The 16,352-nt window shown below is 31.5% G+C and overlaps 2 protein-coding genes across 3 annotated transcripts in view; one reads left to right on the top strand and one right to left on the bottom strand.

The window, feature by feature from the left end:
• LOC127732124 (nicotinate phosphoribosyltransferase-like) overlaps nt 1-5,181 on the bottom strand; it is a 40,124-nt gene extending 34,943 nt beyond the window's left edge. The window contains exon 1 of one of the 2 annotated variants that reach the window (XM_052241192.1): nt 5,139-5,181. In XM_052241192.1, the coding sequence (XP_052097152.1) occupies nt 5,139-5,181 (43 nt within the window). Of the gene's footprint in view, nt 1-4,692; nt 4,816-5,138 lie in introns of those variants that run through there. The other variant, XM_052241191.1, reaches the window with a different exon arrangement.
• Nucleotides 4,868-11,886, top strand: LOC127732136 (uncharacterized). The gene is made up of 3 exons (XM_052241211.1): nt 4,868-5,003; nt 8,604-8,712; nt 11,274-11,886. The coding sequence occupies exons 1-3, from the start codon at nt 4,909-4,911 to the stop codon at nt 11,403-11,405; spliced, it is 336 nt and encodes a 111-aa protein (XP_052097171.1). The 5' UTR covers nt 4,868-4,908; the 3' UTR covers nt 11,406-11,886.
• Nucleotides 11,887-16,352: the final 4,466 nt, after the last annotated feature.

Genomic DNA, 16,352 nt, shown 5'->3' with positions numbered 1-16,352 from the left:
AATTTAGGTCTTGTTGACTATCTGTCAATAAAAGATTTATCATTAATCACTTGTACAAAAATTAAACATGTTAAAATGAACTTAGTTAATTTCAATTTACTTTTGAAGGCAGTTAAAATACAGGACTGTTTCATAATTCACTGACTGGACATTAGTAATTTAGTATTATATGTTATATTGAATTTAAAAAAAGTGAAAAAGTAATAGTAACAGCACGTTTTAATTAATTGCTTATTAACAGTCCACAGACCTACCAGTGTTCCTGACTTATAAGGGGGAAAAGGGGGCATGGTTTCCCCACGAGAGTGGTAGGCCTGATACTTAAAATCTTTCATTATTTTATCACATGATCTGAATACCTCAAATTTGGCTTTCAATGGAGATAAAACGGCACTTTAACACATAATTTATATACTCAATCTTAACATAGTATTTATACATGTTTCAATTTCGACTTGTTTATATTTTTTCGTTTGGGCTTTTATTATATTTGCCTTCGGGTTAATATGATCCGTTCATCCTATTTCGACTCTTCAAAATTAAAGAGTCTATCCTAAATTGAGGTAAATTATATGGCCTTCCAAATACTGTTTCGATTCCTAACATCACTGAAGAGACATTAATTGTCGAAATCCGGATATGGTGTACTAATTTTTGCACCTTTTGTTTGCAGTATACGATCTTTTCCGCAAGTTTATTGTTTTCTGTTTGGTATTAAATTAATAGTCAAGATCCATTTTGTTACATCTGGTGATCCTTTTATTTGGCAATCGCCAATGGCAGTCAGCAGGGTTTAAGAACATCCGTTGTTCGACCTGCTAGTCAAATGCGTTTTGTTAAAATATACTTTTTCACTTTTTTGGTCTTTTTGAAAATGTTGTTTGTGCTGTATTTAGACCCTTCTACCAAGAAATTTGTTTTGCATGCACACGTATAAAAATTGCGGTTTTTATCCAACGCAATCATAGGTTTGAACGTTGTTTTCAATTTAGACTTCTTTATATTTTTTCGTTTGGGCTTGTATTATATTTGCCTTCGGGCTTATATGATCTGTTCATCCTATTTTGACTCTTCAAAATTCAAGAGTCAATCCCAAATTGAGGTAAATTATATGGCCTTCCAAATACCGTTTCGATTCCTAACATCACTGAAGAGACATTAATTGTTGAAATCCGGATATGGTGTACAAATTTTTGCACCTCATGTTTGCGGTATACCATCTTTTCCGCAAGTTTTTGTTTTCTGTTTTGTATTTTATTTATAAATTAAGATCCATTTTTACATCTGGTGATCCGTTTATTTGGCAATCGCCATGGCAGTCAGCAGAGTTTAAGAACATCCGTTGTTCGACCTGCTAGTCAAATGCGTTTTGTTAAAATATACTTTTTCACTTTTTGGTCTTTCGGAAAATGTTGTTTGTGCTGTATTTAGACCACTCTACCAAGAAATTTGTTTTGCATGCACACGTATAAAAATTGCAGTTTTTATCCAACGCAATCATAGGTTTGAACGTTGTTTTCAATTTAGACTTGTTTATATATATATATATATATGTATATATATCAAAATTAATGAAATTAAGCACCTAAAATATGCATTACAAGAAGATTAAGTTCTCTGTGATTAAAATCCTTTTGAAAAGTTGTCCAGCAAGAGTCTGTACCATTCAAGTTTGGTTGCTTTTTTAAAAACATATTGTTTGTTCAATCAGACTGGTCTTGATAAATACATACACTATTGCTGGTGTCAGAAACTCAAATCATTTAAGTATTCAAAAAAGTTATATATACATGTATATATCTATCTGACTGTCTTTTTCAAAACATTTATTGTAATCATTATCATGATTATTATCGTGACAACAGAATAAAGAAATATTTTGTTTGAAATTTATTGTTCATCTATGATGTCTATTATCATGATTATGATGATCATGTCATGTATATATAAACTGAATGATTGCAATACTGTTGTCTGATTAACGTCTAGTGGCAAATATTTTATAAACCTTCAAGACGAAAACAAATTTAACTAAAAATCAATGTGGTACATATATATATGTCCTTATGTATGGGTAAATGTAGGTTCTGTAATCATGGTAATGCTGGGTTGATCACACGAGGAGCACTTGGTTTCAACTTATATAAGAGGGTACAAAATGAATGTTTGGTCATTGGTATATATATAGGGGCAGAAATGTTGACTTGCAAAACTATCATGTTGCTATTGCCCATGCCTATGGCCCCTTAAGAGTAATTGCTAGAGTACTGGTATGTGCAGAAAGAGTGGCATGATATATATACAGACTAAATACAGTGAACATGGTACTATGACGGGCTATAGCGATACCAGCAAATTGTGTGCAAAAGTAAGTAGGTATTTTGTAGAAAATGAACAGTGTAGCAGCAAGCGTAACCAAGGTAAACTCACAATGATACTAGGTGTGTGGGAGAACATTACCACATAGACATGCTTACTTTTAAGGCCATCTATGTGACAAAATTCTGGCACTGGCAAATTTTGTTCCATCATAAAATTTCAATCCTAAAAGAGTCCTGAAAAATCATACTTACAAATGTAGATTACAAGCTAAACTAATATTCCTATCACAGGCCCCATCAAATCCCCTTTTCTTTTAGTTTTTTTTTCCCAAATACATTGGTCCCCTTTTGCATGTTTTGCAAATTCCATTTAATACCTAGTACAATGTCTGAGCAATATGTTATTTCTATATGGTTTTAACTTTTGATATATATATCAATATGCCAACATTCAGATTTTCATTACCACTTATCAGGCTTATTCTTGAATATCTTTTTCAGTGTTCTTGTAACATGTCAATTGTGTCATAGGTCAAAGTATCAATTAATCCCTATGTACATGATGTACAAGTATCTTTCTGTTCCTCGTGTAAACATAATCATGATAATAGCTGTTTGACAAAAGCAGCCAAAAATAAATTAAAAATTTCAACATTCTCAACTTTCATATTTTGAACAAACAATTTTACTACTCACAAGGAATTATTTTTTGAATCTGGAATAATTTTTCATTCTGGTTAGTTCATACTGAAATATCAATGGAAGTAACCTGAACCTTAGCCATCCATGCATGGCTAACCCTCCATAGTTGGGTTAGTTTTCATCATACATTTCTTATCAATTTTCCAGAATTCAAAAGTATTTTATTTGTAGATTCCATAATTCCTTGCTTACTGAAGTTCATAGCTATAATATATAATATCTGGGACTGTCTACTCTATTTCCCCCTTAATTACACCATATTTTAAATAAATTAATTAGATCAAAGTGTTATCTGGCCAACTTGAAGTTGGCTGGAATTTTAAAACTGTACATGTGCATGCACATGCATGCATTACATAGCCATGATAGCTGCAAATGTAGTTTATACATTCGTAATAAAATATATATTTTTCATTTATCAAATTCAAGTCAAACGACTGTAGGATCTTACAACATGTACAATAATGTGGAACTTCTTAACATCAAAAAAACATTCATAAGTCTGGGGAATTAAAACTTAAACAAGTGATTTTATTGCAAATATTAGTTTTTATTGCAAATACGTGTATGAGCTATCTACCTTTATTTCAAGACTGAAACCACAAATATGAGTAGTACATTTAATATACTAGAAGAAATGGTTTTATATTGTGTTACTTTTAATTATTTCGCCAAGATTCAAAGTATACTGTATTGAATCAAAGCACGCAGAAAATATAGGAGTATGATAGAGCAGAGACTGGTCGGCTCAGAATTAGAATAATGTGTCCGGGAGGGTGACATGTCTTCCTCTCAGTCTGGGGACTGTTACATTGTGAACTAGCATGTTTAAATTCCAACTCTGTGTGCTGGTTTAGTACAAACAGAGTTCATATTTACACGATTCCTTTCACATGCACATATGCACATGTTCCCTTCCTTATTTAAATTATGCATTTAATTTGCCTCTAGACAATAAACAGCCATCTATCATCATCATTTATTAAATATAATCTCAAAGCTAAAAATAAAATATTGAAGTTATCAGGAAAAATAACTGCTGCTGCATGTAAAGAATATTTTCATAAAACCTACATTGTACATGTATGGAGAATGACAAACCCTACCCTATGATAACAAGGATAAGATATATATTGATGATGCAGTGTAATAAATATGTCATACATGTAAGTTACAGAGAAAATAAATTTAATTTCACAAGGACCATTTATGTAAATCAGAAATTTGTATTGATTATCTGTGTCAAAAACTTTTATGATTATTGCGACTATCCCGAAAACACATTTCTAGAAAATACTTCTATATATCTAACAAGTTTTCTGAAAATTTTCACTAGCCCGAATCAATGCTTAAAGTTGGTTTTTAGCAATTTGTTGATAACAGTATGCAATTTCAACATGAAGAAACATGTATCTCAAATAAATTCTACTGAATGGCATTTAACAATATATTGACTTGCTTTAGTTGTAAAAAAATATCAGATATATCAGAGTTACTTTTATTTCCTACAAAAACGAAAGTGAAACTATAAAAAAAGAAGAGAAAATGAAAATTGACATAATTTAGCACAGTTATTGATCTGAATAAATGTTGTCATAACAAATAGAATTTGAAAAAAATATCAAATTATATCAAATATGAAAATGGCAGTATGTTTGTGCATGTTTACCAGTAAGAATTGGCTGTATAACTCCATTCTGCTCCTTTCCAAGGACCGTAGAAAATTGCCTGTGATCTCCCGACATGTTGTGTCTGAAATGAACCACAGAAGGAGTTCATGAACTTAAATCACCTTCGGGGGACAACGTAAACTTTCAATCTCCATTGGGAAAAAGCCAGAGAATTTTGTTTTTAAAGGGCGGTAATCGAAGTTGAAAAAGAAATTATGGACGATGTGGCCAGCAGTGAGGACGAAAAAGAGTCAGATGCTGAGACAAGAGACGGATTTCGACTTTGGTCATTGATAAAAAACGATTGGCGGTGAGCACCTCTCGCTATAAAACATCAAACAGACAGATTCAAATTGCAGATTCCCTTAAACACTTGCACTGCCCTCACCCAGATCGGCAGATGTGACACTTATTTATTATTGTTTTTTAAAGAAGCAATTTATACCTGTCAGCAAAACAGTGCCAGTGTCAATGGTATCCACATCCATTTTCTTAGTCATGTGACATATTCCCGCGAAATATCGTCGTGACGTAATTTGACGTTTTAACCAGGAAACAACAGAAAACACATTTGAGTAAAAATAAAACTCGAGTATTATTAAATGTTATTTATATGAATATGAGGAAATATAATGTATGATTATCCTCAGCATGTGCACTGTGATTATTGTACTAATAATTATCTTTCATGTACATGTATGTTATGGTTAAAATTTTTGCCTGAACCTTTGGCCTTGCTGGCAATGCTGCTAATAATACACCTTATCGCTATTCCCGGCTGACCCGAGAATCTGTCCCGCTTGAACTATTGACGTCATACAACAATCACTTTTCCATTGTGGCGTCAGATATTTTGTATTGTGACGTCAAAATTTTACGGGAACCTGTGTGATGGCCAGTAATGGCGGACAAATAGCGATAAGGTGTATTTAATATGGTTGCATTTCCTGTGCCAGAAAAATATCGAAGCTCAATGTCTGTGTCGTATAATATCCAACTACAACATTATTCAATATATGATTTCACACCCTAATATAGTCCTAATGACATAATAATTATGACGTCTTGCAAGGCTATTTTTAATTTTTTTCTATGACAGAAAAATATTAAAATAGCCTTGCAAGACGTCATAATTATTTGGACTAACCCTAATAATGTTAATACTGTATACCATAAATTATTTGAAAGAGATACAGAACAGAACAGGTGCTTGCAAGAATTGTGTCTCTCCGGCAGCAAGAGGGTTAAATTCTGCAATAAATATCAAACGCTTCATAGATGTGCTAAAGAAGCAGCTAAAGAGGCAAATGAAATTGAAAAAGAAGCCCATATTACCGTAACAAAACAAGATATAAAAACAGCAGCAAGGATTTTAGTGAATAAAAAATGGCAACATCGTTGGGACAATTCTGATACAGGAAGATTCTATTACAATTTCCACCATAATGTCAATGAAAAATTAACACTTGATTTTCCAGACCATAAAACATCAAAAATTATTAGAAATTTAAGATCAGGATACTACCACTAAAAAATTACCAAAACAAAATCAATTCAAATGTAGATCCAAAGTGTGAATGTGGACAATTAGAAACTGTGGAACATTATTTACTTTTTTGTGAAAATTATGAAGAGGCTAGACAAAAACTTATACATGATATATTTTTTAACACAGGATCGGTACATATTGATTTAGAACTTTTATTGTCAATAGAAAAAAACGACAACGTACTCAGTCTCTAGAGAAACACTAATGCGATTGTTGGGTGATTTTATCCGAGAGTCGCGCAGATTTGATTAATAAATTTTTAATTTTTCTTAAAACAAAAGTTAAATCTTATTTTTTCCATTTTTGTTTCTTAATATTTTAATACAGTTGCCACCTATATGTATAATTAAAGTACAAGTGAGTTGTTTACAAGAGTGAAAATAATTTGTACACGCGAGACTTCAATATTTTACAAGAGAGACAATCCAGTGTCAACAGCGACACCTACAGAATACAGAATACAGATGTGCAGAGCTAGATGTAGTCGATGTATTTTGTAAAACCTTTTAAGGCTCTTTGATTATGTCAAATGGGGGTACATGTACATCATAGAGGGGGGGTCGGACCTTTATCAAGACTCCGGGATCGGGTGATTTTAAGCTCAGGATTTCGGGATTGATCCTTTCGGGATCCGGGAATTCTTTTTTCGAATTTCCGGATGTCGGGATTTAAATTTCTTTAAATGCGGGACCTCGGGATTTCATGTTTTTAAGTCTGGGATTTCGGGATCAGGACCCCTCCGACCCCCCCTCATCATACTACATGGTCATTTCATGATCAAAATGAATGAAAAAATAGCTTACATGTTGCTTTTTACTAATTTGCCAAGAAACAGTGAAGAAAGATGTTTCTAATGAATGCAAACATATTTTCCAACTTAAATATTCCAATCCCAAATGTAAAGTTGATATAAAACTAGTATTAAAGGCTAATTAAAATTAATTGGTGTATTTTCATCCCCGCACACCCCTCTAAACTTGTCCCTCCCCCAGTTTTTTTTATTTATAAAAATTTAGTTTCTGGATTTTTGTTACAGAAACACTGCTTTATTTTACGGGCACTACAAACATAGCTCAGGAGGCAAAAGAAAATTGATGCAAGTAGTCGAGAAGGGAGCATTCTTCCACTTTTTTTTACTAATGGTGTACAATGGGAGGCAACTCTCATTGTGCCTAATTGATAACGCCTTGTATTAGATTTGCCTCCCCTTCTTACTTCATCCGGGTTTTAGTTTGAGCATGTGGTTTAATTAAGCAGATAGCATATTCCAGCCACATTTTATTATGTATTTTATTTTTTTTGTTGATAATATTCCCCTGCAAATGCAGGCGACTGTTACTGTATGATCATCCCCAAATTCGTTTGGAATATCTTCTGCAATGAGACAGACATGTTTAGTAATATTTGTGATTTTTTGTTCCCTGCATTTATAAGCGAGTCATTAGTTCCCCTAGTGTATTATTATGGACACTGGTTCCAATGATTGTGTAGGGAAAAATTCTCCCCTGTGTTTACAAGAGTGTCTATATTTATTACAGCCTTTATTATGTAGCACTGATTTTGACACTGTTGTTAAAGATAACAATTACATGAATTACAATGTTGTTGATGAAAATAATAATGTACTTTTAGTTTTAGATGTTTGTCCTTGGTTTATGAAAACAGCAGGGTTTATTGAATTTGAGTATCATATCAGATTGAGTGGGAAAATGTTTAAAATGTGCCCGTTTGTTTTGGTATTTGTAACTTTTTGGTTGATTTTTTTGGTGTTTTGAATTTCATGATTGTCAGATTTCAGTACGTTCTGATTGTTTAACATATAATTGTGGGAAAAGCTTGTATAAAGTAACATTGTGTGCTAACAGGAAGAATGGTTTTGTTAGTTAAGGGTATTCTTCTTTTATTGAATTGTCAAGGTTTCCTAAAAGAAATATTCTGATCCCCAATTTGATGAAAAAAAATATTGTGGTCAAGCAGATGACAAAAAAAAATATTCTGAATCCAGATTTCAGAATAGTGTTCAATTTTTAGAAAAATAATTTGATTGATAGCGTCGAAAAACTAAATTTTTTTTAGCTCAGACAAAAAACCATAACCCCCCTCCCCCTCCCCCTTGAAGTTAAATGGTTGCTCCCTTATGGCATGTTTTTGGTGTAGTAGTAAAAGGTAATTGTTTCATTAGAAAGTATTTTCAAAATTTGTTTCACTTTCATGACATTTTAACTCAACTTATGACACTTTACCTCTTGAAATAATGGATTTAATATTTTGGGCCAAAAAAGACCCTTACCAACACCAGTACCACTTTAATATATTTGTCAATGTGACATGTGAAATGACAATTTGTCAAATTTTTTTCAGATTTTTACGGGACGATTTTATTTTACTACGACTATTTGCAGTATGTGGAATGACATTTTGTTTTGCCATGTTTTTTCTGCAGATTGGTACATCACTTAGATCATATGAGGTAAGAATACTTATATTTTTTTTTAGGGTCAAATTAAGGAAAGAAATATAGTTGTAGATTATCATGATTATCTTTTTTTGAAAAAAAGAATACTGTCAGTTTACTGGCTTCAAAAGTTCAATTTCCTCATGCTTGTGAGACCATATTTATAGCTTACCTGTCATGCCTGTCAATGTCTGTTCTGATTTGTCCTATTTTCCTAGGCAATGTGAATGACATTGACTTATAAACATGATAAATGATGTGATTGCATTTTCATTCTAGAGGACTGAAAAAAAAACTATTTTAGCTTAAGGTAGATAGGGTGTCTTCCTCCATCTTTGATTTTGAAATACCAGAAAACAATCGGTCTAGATCTTTAATAAAATGTGCAAATTTTGAGAGTAGTAGGTAATTCATGTGTAAGAATTTTCATTTCAAGATAGAAAATGACATGTTTTATCATATTTATGGTTGTATTTTACAAAAAAACAGAATACTTTTGTTTGATTCAATTTTTTCCAACTTTGCCACATAAGGGGAGGCAACTCAAATGTAAGGGCAGATAATTCAGATAAAGTTACTTTTACAATAGAATGTGTTAGGAATTTACCTATTTTTTTATGTAGCAAGAAAACGGGTCCCGTGACCCAATTTTTTCTTTTTCTTATCTGAAAGCATAATATTAGAGCTATCTTATCATATTTTATCTCAAAATTCTATGGTTTAGTTTTCGTTTTATGGCAGAAAATTGGGTTTTCCATGCATAATCTATACAAAATCTGTCAATTTTGCACAACCTGTAGCGTGAAAATAAGCCCCGTGACCTATTCTTTTTATTATTTTTTTTTAAAAAGCATGATATAAACTACGTTTTGGCAAATTATTAAAAAATTCTATGGATTATAATTTAGACACCCCATCTACCTTAAGGTGGAATTTTATCAATGAAAAATTAAAGAAAATACATTTCATCCTTTCCTATATTATAACATGCCATATATATATATATATATCGCTGAAGAATATAGTAGTTATCTCCCTTTTGATGCAATAATCTTGTCCAGATCAAACTTTGCATTTAACTTTATGGTTTTATCCTAAGTAGATATCATATGTAGGAACTAGCCTAGGTCAGGGACTTTTAATGTATTTTTTTTTCATTTCTAATTTGACAGAAAACTTACAGTTTGAATACAAACCATGACTTGTATGTGACACTTTAAAATTATTCTTAGTGAAATTATTGTTTAATATGACGTAGCATGTGCAGGCATACAACTTAAAATCTGTGCATTTGAAATTTGATTGCTAATGAATGAAATGTTGATTGATTGATTGTTGATTGCTCAGGACAATGGAATGTTGAGTACATGTATATGCCTATAAGACAGCAACCAAACTACACATAAATCTTAAAAGAAATAGTTTTTATCAAATAAGATCTAAATGCAATCATTTGACTTAGAGTACCTTTGTCAGCCTCCCACACAAATTAGGTCCATTGAGGTCTGACACAGTCTACCTATATTTTATGCTATCTTGATTTTTATTAAGTTGTATGTCCAAGTTCAGATCTCAAATACTAAGCATTTGCTAAGTGACCTACAAAGATGGGCCTTATAAAATAAAAGTACAGAAAAAAAGAGGGAAAAAAAGAATAGACAAAAATAGACAAAAAAAACCAACAAGAATAGAAAATAATGGGGTGCTAGAATATAAAGAAAAGATAATAATAGGCAGATGGACAAAAAAATAAAGAAGAGAGAAATGAAGAACCTCCCTAATACTATAAACCGGAAAATTTTCGCACCGTCTTTTTTTCACGATTTACCAACAAAATCTAGATTCGCACCGTTTTGAATTCGCGATTTCCAGGTCGATGTCCTATATACGTTTTTTTCTTAAATGATTTGGAAACTGTACAGTGTTAATAAATGTATTTAAATCAAGTGATAAAAGCAATCAAAATTCCTTTTTGTCGGTTCACATTTAAAACTATTAGTCATGTTTGCTTGTAAAAACACAATCACAATAAACAAAGAAGAATGACCTAATTAAGAGTGAATTAAATGCTGACAGAATTACTTATTAGTTAATATTTTAATCTGATTGATCCGCGAAGCAACCGAAATGGGTAATCATTTAAAATATAACTGTAACGATAGTTGTTTATTTAGCAATATCTGTAATTTCCACTTGGATTAATTACGACTATCATGAGATAAAGTTTTGATATCTAACACTGACTTTCCTTTAGAAATAAAGTTATGTTTTGCGGTATAGATCTGTCGTCTGTAAAACCGATATCTTAAATTAGCCATCTACATACCCTATTGACATACGTCATGTAGGTTCTTGTATGGTCTTCATATTCGTGTTTGGATTTCCTTGAAATATTCGCGGTCGTTTTATTTTCGCGTTTCAACTCTTACCGCGAAAAAAGCGAAAATAAAACTGCCGCGAAAATTTCCGTGTTTACAGTATGAATATCCAGCCTTAAATATGATATCAAACTTTCTATGGTATTTATAATGCAATGTTATTGAAAGTTGAAACTAATTTAATTTTTTATTTTTCAGCTACTACAGCAATATATAGAAGAGAGGGAATCACAGTATTCATTTCTGGACTTTTACGAGAGTAATGAGTATTGGTCATGGGACCCAGATTTATTTTTATTGACGGTCAATACAACATTTTATGCCCATTGACAACTGTCCACCTTAGAAATGTGATTATGAATACATTTTGTGCCCATTTAGATCTAAACATGTGATATTATAGTTGTCGGCCACTAAGTGGTTAATACGTCATAACGATGTTACATTATGGCAGGAAGAAGGAGGAACTAGTCTTTTTATCAATCATTTTGTCAATCATTAGCTTCAAATTATCAGTGCAGATTGAAAGGATGTCAGATATATGAAATTGATGATTAGAGATCATGTTTACATTTATAAGTATAATGAGTGAAAGAAAGCAGTTGTTTTATTATCATGAATTATCATAGTACTAATGAATTCATTTCAATAGATATTTGTTATACATGTAATATAAGAATATGAATATTTTTGTAAAAACTATCTTGAATCAAATGATTCCTTGATAGCTCTTGAGAATATATGCGAGACAGCATATACCAAAAGAAGTCACATTGCAAATTGATTCATCTCATTAGAAAATAGATTCGAATGTGACTATTTTTGATGCAAAAAAGACAGAGAATGTTTGAAGATATATTAAAATACATATCATTCAGTGCAAGATTATTGTGTTGATACACCAGTTAAGGGTTATGTGGATATTACTACATATCCACTCTAACTTTAAGGAGAGATGTGGATCATCATTTCGAAAAAAATTGTGTTTGTGTACATGACAGGGGCTTATCCAGTCATTTTAGGGGATGGGGGGGGGGGGGGGGGGGGGTTTCAACCCAGGATAAAGCGGGGATTTCAACCATATGTCCCAATTCAAAAGCATTGATCGTCAAAAAAAAGGAGGTTCCAACCCCCCCCCCCCCAAAACTGGATCAGTCTGTGCATGGTGTACCCTACTATTTTTGCTGTTTTGAATGTTAACTGCATTGTGCACAGCTTGTGAACATATTTTTCAGTGTTTTATAGGCAGGACTGATCTTTTCATTAGGGATTAATGATATGAAAGAAAGACAAATGAACCTGAGATGTTGTTTTGCATTTAAGCCTTTGAAGGACCACACTATCATTATTTCATTATTTGTTATATGTTTTTTGGGGGCATTATTTGTTGAAATAGTGACTGATAAAATATGTTTTATGTCATTTATATTTATATTACTGTTAATTTATTTTTATTCATGGGATTCTAATTTCCCCGAATTTTTTATGGTAAACATTAACAACAAATTTAAATAATCAAAATTGGATTGATTGTTGGTTGCTTATCTTCCAGTGTAAATGTTCAAAAAGTACTTTAAATATTTTATATGCTTGATTTTTAGACTTCTGTAAAACCACTGAATCCAATATCAACGAAAATACAATTTTTTCTCAATCCATAGAAATTGGTACCCAAAAAAATGAATGAATTTACAGTAGTCTGGAAAGTCACACAACAAAAGTTGAATATTTAATTTGTTATTTACAGAGTTTGAAAGGTTGTTATATATTCTTTGAAAGAAAACAATCATTGTCGTGAAACATTGCAAATTTATCAAATTGTTTTTGGGAAAATATAATGAATTCAATTAGTCTGAAATATTTTTTTTTAAATAAGATGATTATGAAAAAGCCTAAAATCAATATATATGAGGTAAATATGGTTTATATTATAGCTATTAAACTTTTTTTATTCATAATATATTGTTTTTGAAAAATTAAAAACTCATCAAAATGGATTATATCTTTATTTAAGAATTGTCAACTGTGTTTTGATTTTTTTAATAAAACTAACTTTTTCTGTATTGTAATTCATTGGTTTTCTCTGTTTGACTGTTCAATATGTAAAAAAGTCTTAAGCAAAGTTACATTATATAGAGATGTATAAAATATAGATTCTACCACTGCATCGAGTGTGATACAATATTTATCCAGTCGAGACAGTCAAATTTTCAAATTTAAAACATGAGGCTCAACGAGGGTTTAAATATTTAAAATTTAACTGTCAAGATTGGATAAATATCTTATTGCATGAGGTATGGCGGGGGAATCAGTTCCTCTAATGAATTTTAGATGCCATGCAGACAAACTTAATTCTTGGATTGGAATGATCCACAAAAAGATGTGTTCCTTTATATGTGACATTATCAGGCATGTCACCTTTTTTTCATGATGTCACAATAGGAATTATAGAGAAAGGCAAGTTAACTTGATGTCATAATCAAATTTAAACCAGTGAAGAACTTAGATCTAAAGAACCACACTTTGATTAAATATAAATAATCAACAGGTCAGGAAAAGGATAAATCTTATTATAGAATTAATCTTTATTTACATTTTACCAAAAAAAAAAAGCATGTATTTATACCTCTGTTTTCTCCACAATGGAAATTACACAAACACTTGTGTTAAAACTATGCCTTATGATATTAATTGTTGATTAATTAAATATTTAAGATTTTTTGCTATCTTAATGTTGTACATTTGAGTAAAACATTGTTAAGAGTACCATAACTGGCCACTTTACAAATTGTGACCCTCAATATTGTGTAAATGGATGATATTTGTGATATTTATTGTCAGGTGCTTTCAATTTGTAAATTAAAATGTGTTTTAATTTATATATTTTAGATATGTGCAGAAAATACTTGTATACAAGAATTAAACCTTTGAAAATAATTAAGTTGATTTAACATGTTTAAAAGACCATTTTATTTCCAAAAATATGTTGACTGCCTTAGTGGAATAAGTGTGCTCACCCTCCAGTGCAGGAGGCCATGCGTTCTATCTCATGCCAGTTCAGACCAAAAATTAGAAAATGGGTATTTGCAGTGGGTTTTTACCACTAATATTATTCACATGTAAAAGATAAAGCAATGGAATATTTGGGGCAAAAAAACCACTACAAACCTAGTGATAGCTGGACTCACTGAATACTTCTGACATACAGCATCATTTTAGGAGAAATATGAAAGGAATCCTTCTTTTGACCACTTAGTGAGTCAAAGTGACACTTCTGATTTACTTAGACCAGTTATTTGTCTACAAATGCAGCCAATGCTGAGTCTTGCACCATGCATATAGATCATATACATACCTATCATAAGACTCCAGGAAGTACTTTTTGTTCTTTGTAGAGTCATGTTTGGTACAAAGACTCCTGCAATTCACTCACAGTCTATTTCAAGTTGGACAGAATCTACTTTAAGTTACACAGAGTTTACTTTAAGTTACACATTGTCTTTTTCAAGTTATACAGAGTCTACTTAAAGTTACACATAGTCTACTAAAAGTTACACATCGTCTTCTCTAAGTTGCACAGAGTCTTCTCTAAGTTGCACAGAGTCTTACTTTAAATTACACAAGTCTACTTCAAATTCCAAAGAGTCTACTTTAAGTTACACAGAGTCTATTTTAAGTTACAAATTGTCTTCTCCAAGTTCACAGAGTCTATCTCAAGTTACACATTATCTTCTCCAAGTTGCACATAGCCTACTTTAAATTACACATAATCTACATTAAATTACTCAGTCTTCTTTAAGTTACACAAGTCAACTTCAGATATCACATAGTCTACTTTAAGTTACACAAGTCTACTTCAAATTACACATAGTCTGCTTTAAGTTTCAGATATGTACTTCAAGTTCCACAAGTTTATTTCATGATAAGCAAAGTTTACTTCAAGATAATTACGTCTATAGTAAAGTCTTTTTGAAGAACATGACTTATAATTTGTAGAACTATAGAAATTATTTAATCAGGAATTTAATAAAACGTTGAAGTATATTAAGAGATTTATACAATGTTTTTCAATTTTAGAATATGTTTCATTTTGTCCTTGTTCTTTAATTTAAAGAGACATAGTTTTCAGGTCTATTTATAGTATATAAAACAGTTTTTTAAAATACTATATTATAATAAGAGAATTATTATCAAACCAATAAGTGAAAAATAACGCCATGGCTGAAAAAAGTAGCGTTGCCTTTATTTATCTATATATCATATTCCAAGTGATTTCATTTGGTGAATTGGATCCTTGCAAGGTATTCATGTCTTAAAAACAGGATTCAACTGACCATGTCCTAATTTCATGTATCCGAGTAGGTTAAACCAATAAGATTAAATCTATATAAAGAGAATTATATATATATTAATTGTTTTCTCTTTTTAAATACTTTATTATTTGTCCTTGATGTTGGATAATCTGGGATATGTTTACAAATTATTACCATATGATTCCTTTAAATTCTTTGGAAGGGCACACACTGGAATGAAAAGTCATCCAGTTTGACCAACGTATTCTTTTATCAGGTGTAAAATCTTTGGTTTGCTTCTAGAAGAGGGGCGAAAGATACCAGAGGGACATTCAAACTCATATGTCGAAAATAAACAGACAACGCTATGGGTAAAAAAGAAAAAGACCAATAGATAAGCAATAGTACACACAACTCAACATAGAAAACTATAGACTGAGCAACACGAACCCCACCAAAAACTGCGGGTGATCTCAGGTGCTGCGGAAGGGTAAGCAGATCCTGCTCCACATGTGGCACCCGTCGAGGTCTTCCAGCAATTGTATACTGGCAATTAATGTACGGATCCTATATATGATATATGATATGTTTCTATCATTTCATGGGATTTGTGTTCCCTATATTCCTTTCTTACCTTGGCAGGGATGTTATATATTTTATATAGATTTACACATGTCACAGTAAAAGGTTCCAATCTAGTTATAAAATTATAATAAATCAAATGGCTTCTTAAACCATAATTTTAAGGTATCGATTTTTTGGCGTGTTATTATTTATCGGCATCGGAATTAAGAGTTGTTTCCCCTTCATATAAAGAAATTATACGATGTGCATGGAATGATTAATGAGAAAATTATCCAAAAGAGTCCAGATGATGTGCATTTGATCAACTGTAGGTCACTAAAGCCCAACAGCAAAACCCATACCATATAGTCACTATAAAATACCCTGACATGACGACATTTGAAACAATTCAAACGAGAAA

This window comes from Mytilus californianus, unplaced genomic scaffold (genome assembly GCF_021869535.1).
Source record: "Mytilus californianus isolate M0D057914Y unplaced genomic scaffold, xbMytCali1.0.p SCAF_22, whole genome shotgun sequence".
Taxonomy (NCBI): domain Eukaryota; kingdom Metazoa; phylum Mollusca; class Bivalvia; order Mytilida; family Mytilidae; genus Mytilus; species Mytilus californianus.
Note: the sequence above shows the minus strand (reverse complement) of the source record. Positions and strands in the feature narration are given on the sequence as shown.